At 39.6% G+C, this 13,592-nt stretch overlaps 1 protein-coding gene across 2 annotated transcripts in view; it reads right to left on the bottom strand.

The window, feature by feature from the left end:
- Positions 1-440: 440 nt before the first annotated feature.
- Positions 441-13,592, bottom strand: part of cpne7 (copine VII) — a 55,836-nt gene continuing 42,684 nt past the window's right edge. For both annotated transcript variants that reach the window (XM_020052318.3, XM_010903876.4), the window contains 7 exons: positions 13,025-13,084; positions 12,257-12,390; positions 7,251-7,305; positions 4,895-4,946; positions 4,372-4,505; positions 2,588-2,824; positions 441-1,945 (listed from right to left, as the gene is read on the bottom strand). In XM_020052318.3, coding sequence (XP_019907877.2) covers positions 1,799-1,945; positions 2,588-2,824; positions 4,372-4,505; positions 4,895-4,946; positions 7,251-7,305; positions 12,257-12,390; positions 13,025-13,084 — 819 coding nt within the window. In that variant the 3' untranslated portion in view covers positions 441-1,798. The remainder of the gene's footprint in view (positions 1,946-2,587; positions 2,825-4,371; positions 4,506-4,894; positions 4,947-7,250; positions 7,306-12,256; positions 12,391-13,024; positions 13,085-13,592) is intronic.

Genomic DNA, 13,592 nt, shown 5'->3' with positions numbered 1-13,592 from the left:
TATTTACAAGTGTACAAAACATTTTCCAACTACAAAAGTAATGTAAAGTGTGAACACATTTTTAAAACAAAGAAACCTGTGTCGCTGTTTTACCTTCATACAAAACACTCCTAAGACTAGTAGTGTTGTTTATCTCAAAGAACCTGACAATGTTGTATTCCTCAAAATAAAGTATAAAATATAAAACAAATAAATAAGATAATTGATGCACTTTAATAAATGACTACTGATGTTGTAATTAATAAATGTTCTTCATTCATTTCCCCATCCATGTCACCCATTCCAGCCCCAGTGTGGATATCAAAGTTTTCCGCTTGCAATGCAGTTTTTGAAAATTGGGACGCACTGTTTCCATTCATAAATTTGGACAATGCTAATAATGCTAATTACAGACTGTGACAGAGCTGAATAATGGATTGTTTTGAAAATGACTGGGTGTCTTCAGGAACAACTCAGGATAAGAGAACTTTTACCCAAATATGAATCTGGGCCAAACCCTTTAAGTGTATGGCATTGTGTGCCATGCTTCTTACCCTTGATTTGTACAATCATTAAGTCAAAGTGTTAATTAACAAAGAAATGTCAATAGAGGAAAAACAATACACGGCCATTTTCCCACCTCTCTGACCATTATTAATGTCAAATTGCACAGACCAAAACTCTCTTAATATTTGCAGTTCATACAGTATAAAACATTTAATTTCGCCATATAGTATTCAAATTACCAGAGAGTGCAGTGAGGTTTTTCACGTGAGAAATACAGTACGATGGATGGTTAACTAATAAGTTACTGAGACAATATAACACAGCCTTGTGATACAACAACACAGGGAATAGCCCTATTTATAATTTGACTCAGATGAAATAAATAGAAGTAACCTGGGGAGGATTTGGAAAAAGTGAAATCTCTATGTAATGCTTCATAAGGAGGCAACAAGCTGAGTAATCTTAATGTAGACCTTTGTATACTTCTGTATACTCCTCTGTAATATTTTATTTGAATTATCTGTCACAATGCCAGTATAATGTTATTATAAACCTGATGTTGAGATTTGCATAACATAGATTTATGTCACATCTGGAATAAACCACTTCATCTAAATCTGGAATAAACCACTAAGCAATGACACTTTGTTAAGTAAGATATATATTACAAAAGGATTGCATTTACTATTTGTGACTTTGTTATCTATGTCGGTATCGTGTCAGAATGCTCAAATCAAGTGTTACCTGAATCTCTTTCCTCAACATTCAAAGACGCATGTGGTTTGATATGTTAACATCCCCCTCCAATCATCCCTTCCATTGGCAGTCTCTTCAGACAGTAAGCAACTTAGAGAGACATAGCAGGCACAGAAAAACTGCTGAGGTGCCAGTTTCACTGCAATGGGGAACAAAGGGCGTTGTGATCAATAGGTGATAAACTCTGAGAGGGATTCCACAAAACAGGAAAAAAAGGATGAAGGCTCCAGCATCGTGCTGAACAGCAATGAAAAGGATGAAGGCTCCAGCATTGTGCTGAACAGAGAGGAAGATGAGGAAGGCGCCAGTGTCGCGCTGAACACAAAGGATAAGGATGCTGAACAGTCAGACAGATACAGTGCAGAGGGACATGATTCCAAAGGAGAGAACAAAAAACAATCCGAAGTCATACGTTTCCAGTCGGAGTGTAAACACTGTGTGAATGAAAAAGGAATCATCACAACATGACTGTGGCCCTTAGTCCGGAGCAGCCATCCACACCATCTCTCTCTGCTGGACTGGGACATGGTCAGGCGGTGGTTCCCACTGCTGGCAGCTATTCCGTAGGGGTGTTGGCAAGGGAGGCAGGGAAGTCACATGACGGGAGGGGAGGCATGGGGCAGATGGCCTTGTGGCTGTAGTACTCCACCACCTGTTTTGGCACCTCCGCCAGGACACACTTGGCCAAGGCTGCGGGTGAGGCCTGCGACAAATACAACACAGCTGTAATCTGGACAAGTCTGGCACAAGACAGAAAATGTTACTTAGACCCAAGGTTTATGCTTGTAGTCTAACACAGCAAGCTGCTAGCATTTCCATAGGCCAACCTGGCACCCAAATCCAATTAAACCTTTGGCAAAATGGAAAGACGGGGAAAACACGTGTCGTTTGTTGTGTGTTGTATGGGGTCAGTGGCCAAGTGGAAAGAGGATGTTGGAGAGCACAAAGACATACCACATGAACATTTTGGAGGAATTTTTGCATTTTTCCACATCACATTTTCATATTAATGTATTTCCTTGGCTGGTGAGTAAAGGAATTTGAGGCATTTGTGAAGCTCCTCCAGCCTCACCCAACAGAGAAGAGGCAGCCTTCCTCCTAGTGTGTCACCAATGCCCCATTGAGGATTATGGTCTAACTGAATAGGTTTTGGAGGTCACAGTATGAAATGTAATGGCCTCTAGAATCCCTATAAAACGTAATGCTGTAAGACCTTGGAGACCCACACCTCTATTCCATTGACTTGGTTGGAGCATGACAGCGGCATGTGTGAAGAGGAGGAGGGTGAAGGAGACGGGGAGGGTGAGATGGATAAGAAGATAGATACAAGGATTGGAATACTGACCGTTTTAAAGTCTCTGAAGGGCACAAACTGCACGATGTCCCTGAGAACTGGCTCTCCTTTGGGTGAGCGGAGCACCCCATCATCCCCATCCAGGATCTGCATGTCGGTGAAGTCTGCGTTGCCCACGCCAACAATGATGATGGACAGAGGCTGGTAGGAGGCGCGTACAATGGCCTCACGTGTATCTGCCATGTCTGTCACCACGCCGTCCGTAAGGATCAGCAGGATGTGGTAGCGCTGAATAGGGGGACAGAAAAGACAACAGGGCTGCTATTTAAAACACACAGATGCACATTCAGAATTTCACATGGCATAATACAGGCCTGTGTTATGTAGAGCAGTGGTTCTCAACCTTTTTCATTTATTGTACCACGGATAGAATTTTGCTCTGCTTGGAGTATCCCTGAAGTACCCCCTCACGTTAATTTCACTAGTAAGCCTATGGTGTCATGAGTGTTTTCAAGTACCCCCTGTGGAGAGGCCAAGTACCCCTGGTTGGTAACCACTGATGTAGAGCACTAAATCTGAACATTTCCATATCATACATGCCTTTACTGGACATCTCTATATCATACATGCCTCTACTGGACATCTATATATCATACATTCCTTTACTGGACATCTCTATATCATACATGCCTTTACTGGACATTTCTATATCATACATGCCTCTACTGGACATCTCTATATCATACATGCATCTACTGGACATTTCTATATCATACATGCATTTACTGGACATCTCTGTATCATACATGCCTCTACTGGACATCTTTACATCATACATGCCTCTACTGGACATCTCTGTATCATACATGCCTCTACTGGACATCTTTACATCATGCATGCCTCTACTGGACATTTCTATGTCATACATGCCTATACTGGACATCCCAAACCTTTTTTTATTAATGAACATATAAAAGATATTTGAAGAGCAGCTTTTTTACATATCCTATATTTTGCAAAAATGGAAGTCCAGAAATATGTAGAAAAGCTAATCCATGATTTTATTGTTTTGGAGAATAGACTATTGCAAGACTTTTCTCCATGGCTACACCGATAAAACACTTTAATTAGTGCTCAATACAATCTTGATGTATTTTTTTTTAAATCACATTACTCCCTTACTAGTCTCTTTACACCAAAAAGCATTACATGGATCTTTTCTCTCTGAATTGGTCCAGTCATACATACAGTACAGTACCTATACACACGCTACGGTCACAAGACGGACTCCTTACTTAATAAGTACTAAAATAAAAACAAACAGCGGAAGGCAGGACTTTCTGCCACACAGCTCCATTTATGTGGAATGATCTGTCAATTCATATGAGAGACGCAGTCTCAACCTTTAAGCCTTTACTGAAGACTCATGTCTTTAGCAGGGTCAGTGATAAAGAATTGTCTGGCCCTGGGGCTTGAAGGTACTGTATTCATGAACCATCCTTGCTGGCAGGTTCCCCTCTTTCTACAGGGATATCCTGTCCCTAACACTTTTATGGGTGCTGACTAGCTGTCTAAGTCGTGTTACCCCATGTTCCCATCCCAAGTTCCCACCCCATGTCCCCACCCCATGTTCTCACCCCATGCTGTCCCCATCCCATGCCATCCCCAACCATTTTCCCACACCATGTCTCAACCCTTTGACCCCACCCCATGCCGTCCCCACCCCATGTTCCCACCCCATGCCCTCACCCCATGTGGCTTTTAAAAGGTAGATTTTATAGAGACAGATTGAAAAAAATATCTACCATTTCCAAAAGAAGAAAAGAGACACTAACCGAGGCTTCTTTTACGGTGGCTTCTCCTGCTGAAAGCTTGGCTATCCTGCTGATGATGGGAGAGACGTTGGTGGGGCCATACAGCTGAATCTTAGGCAGGCAGTTCTGGTAGGCCTCCACCACCCCCTGGATTTCTGATCAAGCATGCACACAAACATTCACACACACACACACACACACACACAGACAAACACGCAGGCACACACACACAAACGCAACATGCACACGCGTGCACACACACAGACACGCACACACACACATTCTATTGTGAGTATGCACCATCAAGCAGCACTTGGATGTAGGGACACAGAGAGCAAGAGAAGTAGGGATCAATATTTTACTGGAAATGGAAATCTGTAGGTCTCTGTGTTCATTCTAGTTGGATTCAGAGGAGAAAAAGCCCACATTTCTCTGGTGTGCTTGTTTTTCATTGTGAAATATCAGTGGTAAAGACACATAAAGGGTTGGGCCGAGCAGCTGTGGTATTCCAAGAGAAACTCTGACAAGGCCTCGTCTCTCTTACCTTCACATTCATCGTCCTCTGGGTTGAAATTGATGGCAAAGTCATGAGATACCTGTTTCACGGAAAATAAAATATGGTAAATTATTGGAATTTTAATGCCTCATTTGGAATTCTGGGGTCCTCAAGGACACTAAATAGACTATGTTTCACATTTTACAATCTTTTAAATGTCTGACTAGCTGCGGAATAATAATAAAGTATATGACCTTACAGGGGCATTTCACCCTGGAGGACACTTAGGCAGTTTATATCATGTTTGAGAGATTTCTAGGTTACTGAGATTTGTTTCACATATAATGGGCCGAATGGAGTGCAGAAACGGGCTTTGCACACTTCACCACATACTCCAGGATGTTAGAGGTTGTATAGTGGTAAGGGTGAGCATGATACGGAAAAGACTAGTAGTCACGTTTTGTTTCGTAGGGCAAGGCCTCCATGTTCTACGTTGTTTTGTGTGTAGTCACGGTTTAAGATGGAGCTATTCGATGCCTTACTTGATAGAGCTATTTGGTGTCTTTCATAGATTTTCCTGTCAGCAGATATATTGATAAATGTACAAGGTGTCAAATGTTTTCCATAATCTAAAATTACTACAACTCTGGAGGAGTTCTACTTTTGGCTCTGGCCCAGTCTAATTTCCTATTTTTTGATCATTCGTTTTTATCCTCAACAGATGTCTAGCTAGCTAAGTAACTTGATGCAACACAATGGTCTAACATCAAGACTGAGATTGGTGTAATATTTTTTGGTTTAAGTGATTTTACCTATATTAAATTGTAAGATTAAACCATAAATGTTTGAAACGTAACTAACAAATAGGATTTGAGAAACAGTGGGACCTGGGTATTCTAACTGCATCAGCAGCTTTCTTCTGCCGATACCCTAGATTAAATATATTTACTAATTGCATTTGGATAACAACAGTTTTATCAGGACCAAGAGAGCAAATAAGTATGTTCATTCTATTCAATTGTGCATTGCTTATTGCTAAACAAACAATGGCTGTGGGAATTAATTACTAGGTTTAGAAGCGACAGCACCATTTTAATCTTTGTGCGTATCCTTGACAGGGATTTAGTCTAGTGGTAGACTCTTGGAGATTCTTCATTGACAGTTATTTTTACTCTAGAACTAGGCCAAATAGTGCAACATGGGGTATGAATACGTCTGGAGGATGAACACCAGGGATGAAGTCTGTAATATCCAGAACTTGGTGTGTATCCGAGAGGTCTGTTCTAGCCTAATAGGGGTGCATTGGGGTACATCTCCGCCATGCAAACGAAACGCAAAAGAGCATATATGCTTGATTGTAATTAGTACAACCAGACACAGACACAGGTTATATTTCCATTTGTGGTATTTTATGAACAGAAAAATACAGAGGAAGTATATAGTTCAGGATTCTACTGCGAAAATTCAACTTCACTCATATTTTTATGAAAATAATTGTCCTTGCTAACATTTTTAATTAGTACATTTAAATAGGTGAGGTATTGTGATATTCAACTAACTAAATTAAAGTCCAAATAAGGCTTACTTTGAGTATTTACCTAGATAAGACATATTCCATCGATATTAAACAAAACCACAAACAAACAGCCTTTGTGAGCTTTTACTAATTTGTGGTAAATACATCAGCTTTACACTCTTGGTCTATTCTAAGGCAGTGCTGAACAACACAGAATTTCCTAGTGTGGGGTACAGAATTACATTAGAAGTGGCATGTTCCTATCAAAATAACTTTTCTGTCAAGTTTTTTACATTTGCAAAGTCAGATTGATGTTTTTAAAACAGAAATACCGAACACACTGTCGTCAAGACTATTACACCATCAGAAAAGAACACAGGATGATCATGGTAGCCCTGCTTTCTGTTAGTTCTCTCCATCTCTGGATGCGGAGAGTGCCTGTATGTGTGTCTGTTGTGTGCACGTAGCACTTTCCAGGTTGCTAGTTAAAACCACGACTTGTCTGTTTTCTCCAGGTCAAATCTGCTTGAACAAATGCTCCTTTCTCACTTCTGAAACCTTCTGACAACTGGCCTTTAACACCAAGGAGCCTGGCTCCAGACAGCCTGCTGGCAATTATTAGAATTTCCTCAGAAAATGTTATTATCTCACAGACAGGTTGGTATTTTCTGATAAGGGAGTAAAAATAAACTCAATTATGAATTTGAAATGTGAGATTTTGACAGTGATGAATGGTGTCAGGAAATAGGTCATCAGACTGTTCAATATATAGACAAAAGGGCAAAAACCAATGCTAGATAAGAACACAAGCATATGTGTTGAAAATAACAGATGCTCACAGGGGAAAATAAGAAATGGGGTTGGGGGCATATTAACAATTAAACTCACCTCATAATTGGGTGGAATTCTGGCACCAAATCCCAAGGCAGAAAATCTTTTGTCACTGAAATTTAAAGTATTGTAAATCAATAACATATAATAACAGTTGTCGCTATTACAATGAACAATATACTGTCACTTATCAAACGGAAAATAACTGTTGAGAAATTAGCATCTAAACTGCAAATACCTTATTTTTAAGACCAGTTTACAATTCAACCCGTCAGGCCAAAGAAATTCCAGTTGAATAATTGCTTCTATGATCCTGTCTATTTGTACCTATGAGGTTAGATCATTTTATTCTCCAGCACAAAATGACTAATATACAGAAATCAAGATGCATTGAGCACCATAGTACTCTGAGCTATCTCCATAATAACAACTTGGTTTCAGCTGTTAACATTTTAAATTTGATTTATTTATTTACTGCAGCAGGGAAAGATTGATGACATGGGCTAGGAATCCTAAAGCAGGAAGCAATCAGCATTAAAATAAGGATTACCTGTAAACCCTTATTAGGAACAACTAAAGCATTCCCTTTACTTTAAACTTTATTACCCATCACTGGTACATACTCTCCAGCACAATATAATGGAAAACTTAAGAATGATGAACACTGTGCTTTTAATAATCTTTGATTGGGCTTGCTCCGTCTGGTCTCTCTGGTTGCCACTCTCGAGCATGGCACCTATGAAATAGCAAAATACATCACTGCTGTGAGAGAGAAGCTGTGCCCAGAACCAAAATCACAGAAAATGTTAACTGCTTTCCTAATGCGTAAAGAATGCTAACATCTCCCATACACACAGCTTGTTTACGTACTCATACTCCTTTATCTAAAGATTGACAGTGAAGCACCTAAAAAGCAAGTCCATCAAAATGATATGTATATTCTTTATTAATACTGGGCTTGGTACACTACAATACATGTATAACGTCATTCCCCAAAACCATCCTTTATAATGTTCATTATCACAGCCTGGATCAATTAAGGAATGCCGAAGAAGGCATCTTTCTCTGTACCACCAGCTAACTCAATATATTTTTCTTCCCTTCAACACTTTGGCTATTCTTTGAGGGGGAGGACAACTCCATCTTCATCAGCTGAAGAAAGAGGGAAGAGCACACCTCTCTTCCACCTCCCGGCATGGGGAGAATTACAGAGATGCTGTAAATGGCTAATCCTGCTTTTAATTAATCCCTCAGGGCAGAAAGGACCGGAATAACCTGTGGGAGCAACAGAGGTTGCAAAATTGTCTGAGACACAACATGGCGAAAACTAATTTTCTCTGACAGCAAATCCTAACAAATTAGTAGATGAAGTGCAAGCAGGGTCTGGTTGGGCGGAGTTTTTTGTTAATTATTGTCACTTATTTCATGAAGAGCTGGGAAGGAATGGGTCTTCCACATATTCAACTAGGCTGAAAAGAAGTCAAAAGTTGACAGTTTTCCAATAGAATAGCTAAGTGTTGCATTGTGCTTTTGGTGCTAGTTGTTTATTTGTCAGTTATCTTTTTATTCTTTCTTGTCTGTGGTGTTTTGTCCAAACAGGAAATTAATCACAACCCATTAGACTAAACAATTAAAACCTAAATGACTTCTCAAAGTTTCCAAGTCTTGCCAATGCATATTTTCTCTTTGTTGAAGGTCCTATAACATCAAAAGAAAAGGCTGCAAAAATACTTCCAGTGGAGATATGGGATTCCCAAAACAACTAATTTTTATTTCAGTAGAAATAAGGGACGTGGAGATGCCACAGGTATGAAGCACTGACAGTGTGAAAGAGACCAGCTTTCAAATCTGGCAAGGGATTCCTCAGACAAAAAATATGTTCTCTCTGAAGACATTCTCTTTGATTGTGCGAAACATTATAGGATTATTTGGTATCTTTTCCAACTGAGCATGGATCAAACATCATATCTACCTATAGTATTAGAATATCAATGTTTATTCAGTTAGTGTGTGGAGTGGTGGTCTGATTCTGTGTCTAGTTTTCTCAAGGGTTTTCTTATGCAGTTCATGTCTGTACTTATGGGTAAGACCCAGGTACAAAACTAATTATGCTTAACAGAATGTCAGCATACATCTCTGGTGGATTGCCACATCGGCAGTTACACCAAAAATGAGAGATTTAAGCCAGATGTGACACTGTTCCCAGATCTGTTAATGAGGATGGAACCAACGTGTGGGCTTAGTGATGTCTGACACATGGTAGCACCTCTTTCTCAATTCCCCATGACAGGATGTGAGAGTGGATCCTGCATCAAGGGAGGTCTTCACTGAATACACGTTTCCTCTCAGCAGGAGAACCAGCCACTTCCATCTCAGAACAAAAAGGTATCACTCTCCGAATCCAACTCTTACTCTATGAATGTCAGGGCACTCTGTGAATGTGAGGGCTTCACCACACGTCACCAGACGCCTACCACAGACTTGCGTGCCAACATTGTGAACCTGAATAACAGAGGTGTGACGTGTGAAGACCATGCTATATAAAGAAGGAGCAACACCTAAAGGCATGTATGCACCATGTATGTACACACCATGCTGTTAACCACCCACACATTTCTCTTCCAGGTAGCTAGAGTTTGTCACTTTAGAACAGTTTATCTCTTGTGATCTTTAAGCAGTCAGCCAGCGTTCCCCACACTTTCAACAGTAGGAGCGGACCCTGGTGTGACTCATAGTAGAAATCCTCATTTGGCTCTGAGCTGACAGACATTAATATTATTTCCTCAAAAATAGACCAGATAAAATAGAATGTGTCACTAATTAAGATGTTCCTGTATGCTGCCTCTTATAACCCATGTGCATCTTTAACAAATACTAAATTACTCATTAAGAAATAAAAAATATAATATTCATAGTAGTCAATTACTATTATATAGTACAATTACATATCCTGAAAGTGGTTCATTTTCATCTTGTATATCACCGGATTTCCTAAACAAAATATCAGAATAGGTGGTTTAATTATGACAGGGCATATGTTGGCATTTCCTCTGTTGCCCTCCATAACTTCTCTTTTGTCCTCACAAGATAACTTCCAGAATAGATTTACTAAACAGAAATCACCGCCCACACAGATAATATGCATCCAGTCTCTCCAACTCTCCCCAGCCATTAAAACCATTAAAACCATTACCGAAAACCCCTGAGAGCCCTGCACATCCTTATTCTGCCGTGTTGCACTGTTGCCCATGGATCAACTAGTGACTCACATCCGTCCTCTACACTGTCCCGTCCTATCCCTTCCTCACAGCCCATTCTGCTGGGTCGTTGTGGGGGTTCCTCTCCTCTGGCTCCGGGTAACGGTCCCCCCAACCCCCCCCCCCCACACACACACACACACAGCACCCTTCATGGAGAATTTGGCCACTCTGTGGGACACAGACAGAGACTGCAGGCTCAGAGACAGGATATCACAGAGGGCAGAGAGCACCAAGGGACAGAGGACATGCGGCGTCCACCGCCAAAGGTGGGACAAGATGTGCTGTCTACAGCCCTCTGCACCATCCTGCCTTGAGCCAAACACAGAAATGATAGCAGCAGAAAATCTCAGCAGACCAGCCAGATCAGTTAATTATTCTGCATTAGATTTGGTTAATGCCTCAGACCTGGCTTTCACATACATTTAATATATTCAGATACATTTATTTGAAAGCCTGTAGTTTAATATTGCAACTTAATTGGAAATACAATTAAAAATATTTGAAAAATGTAAACGCATTGACTGAGATGTTTGTATGCTCCTATGCATTTAAATGAGGTCTTTTTTAAATATGATTTGAAAAAAGTATTACAAAAATCCTGTTACCTACAATGTGGTTATCTATTGACAAATAACCAATCAAATTCTAACATGTTTTGGTATGTGTATTTAAAAATACTCAAATATACAAAATACTGAAATACACATGTATTTGTACCCAGGAAAGTTTCTTCCCATTTAGAAGAAACTATGGGGCATTTATAAAAGTGTTTATTGATTATACAGTTTCTGAGATTGAGTTTGTTATTGGGATAGTGATGTAGATCACACCATTGGCTATTTAGTGTGTTGGAACAAAAGTGTAGATTTTGGTCTGCGCATGTGTTTATTCTGCTCTCCTTGTAGATAACAGACTCAACCTTAAAGCTGAAAGAATGTCTGAAAGATTTTACATTTAAGACACTTTTACTGAAAGCAACTTAAGTGTATACATTTTCATACTTTTTACATTCTGGCTCCATGTGGGAATTAAACCCACTCTGGTGTTGCAAGAGCTATGCTTTACCAACAACACAGGCCCACTATCAGCATACAGATCACACAATGGCCAAAGCACTCTGCATATAATAGCATAGTAGTCCATAATGGTATAAGCCCCCAAGGTTTACCAGTGAAAAATCCATCCAGCAATATTCTGCATAGTGAACATTTGAAATCAATCAGATTAATTGAGATATGCAGTTACATCTTTTACAGTTATTCACAGTAATTCAGTGGTATTTTATGTAAGGTATAGTGAACACATTTTAGAGCTCATAATGTTAATGTCATGCATGTGGAAAGATTAGGTGGTGTCTTTGTCTTACAATAGTTTAATACTATCCTATTATAGTCTGTTCTGAAGAAAACTGTACTGTAATAATTTGGTGAACTTTCAGACAGTTTTTCAGCTTAGACAGACAATCAAATTACTAGGCATCCGTTTTAAAATGTCCTTGCAAAATATTCAAGTTCATAGTGGAAACGTATGTTATGAAATGGCTGACAATTGTTCAACTCTATCATTTATTTTCCACGCCACGCATCTGTGAGCCACACACTTTGTTAGATTCCTCTTAGAATTCTATTACATACTATGTCAGTGCTTGACAATTTCCATTATAGGCTGATAGCTGGGAATCAGATGAATTAGAGCCACTGGCTAAGTACATTATGAGACAAATGGTATGCAAAAAGAACGACATTCAGACAGCAGCACCGAGATCAGGCTGGGGCTAGGCTAAGACACGGGTTGCTGACTAACCTGTCATAATCCTGACAGATCTCCCCCACCGCTATCAAAGCCTTCAGATACTCATTGGGCTGGTATGGGTTGATGTAGTGTAGGGAGCAGCTGTTCCGAGGGTCCCCGTTGGACGCTGTGAAGTCAATGGCTACCTAGTGCAATTACAAATGTACAGAGTACTGTAAAGAATGCAAGGTAAAACCAAACACCATACTAGGCTAGGGCCTCATTATCAATGTTTTGTTGCAGCATAATGAACAGAATAAATTCTGGGAATTTAAGGAGGTGAAAGGACTTTATTAAGTCAGCCGTGTTGAAAATATAAGTACAGAGAAAACTGGAGACCTTCCCAATCATTACTACATTGTCAACCAACTTCTATAGTGTTCTATATCAGTGTAAAGTAATGTAATACCATTTAAGTGTAAAGTAATTAAAACCATTAAGCAGTGCGATCTCCTAACATCACAGTTCCCCTTAACCAACGGTATTTTACCCAAAGCAAATGCAAATGTTTTCAAGGGTAAAATGTCACTAGTTTAAAAATGCAGAATGCAATGTAAGCTTTCACTCTTCGACAATATAACAGTTCAAACAGTATCAAAACGGTTCTCGATGACACCAGTATAATTATACTAACATGTTGAAACATTCTGAAGTCAAGTAGTAATTAATATGAACAGAACTGTCAGGCAGTCAATCGATCATACATCATTTGAAAGTTAGCATAGCACTGCACCTTGCTGCTAAGTGATAATGACACATGACACTGTCTCCTCAACTTACTGTAAAGTGAATTTGGCATCCTCCCATGATGTAGTCCAGAAAGGAATACACTCTGTGAAGCTGCAGAACAGAGAGAATGTTGGGTTTTAATGAAACCCCAGATGTTGGGAATCAGACTTGGTGGGACACCCTGCAATGTTTTTAGATTAATCTTGTCAAAGAAATTGTATTGCAGTTTTAACCATTGGATGTACCAATTACTAAAAAAGGTTGCAAAACTACAAGAAATGTCAATTTAATCTATTACGTAACAACAATGAATTAGCAATTACGGTTTAGAAAACAGGTACTATGTAGTAAGCATGACAATTAAGACTAAGGATGGTTTAATTTAATCTGAGTGTAGCAGGTAGCTGTGATTTGTATTCCATTTAGAGATCCCACTCCCATTGGTGTTGGCAGGAGATTTGAATTGACAACTGGCAGCAATCGAATGAGGTGGGCTGCAGTAAACATAATGGTGCAAATTAAATAATTCCAATAAAATAGGCTGCCTTAATAAAGGGCCTGAGAGAAAACAAAACCAATATATCAATTTAAAACCATTTACTTTTTAAAAGACATGTGA

The sequence above is a fragment of the Esox lucius genome, chromosome 2 (assembly GCF_011004845.1).
Source record: "Esox lucius isolate fEsoLuc1 chromosome 2, fEsoLuc1.pri, whole genome shotgun sequence".
Taxonomy (NCBI): domain Eukaryota; kingdom Metazoa; phylum Chordata; class Actinopteri; order Esociformes; family Esocidae; genus Esox; species Esox lucius.
The sequence above is the reverse complement of the archived record's forward strand: the minus strand, read 5'-3'. Positions and strand labels throughout refer to the sequence as shown.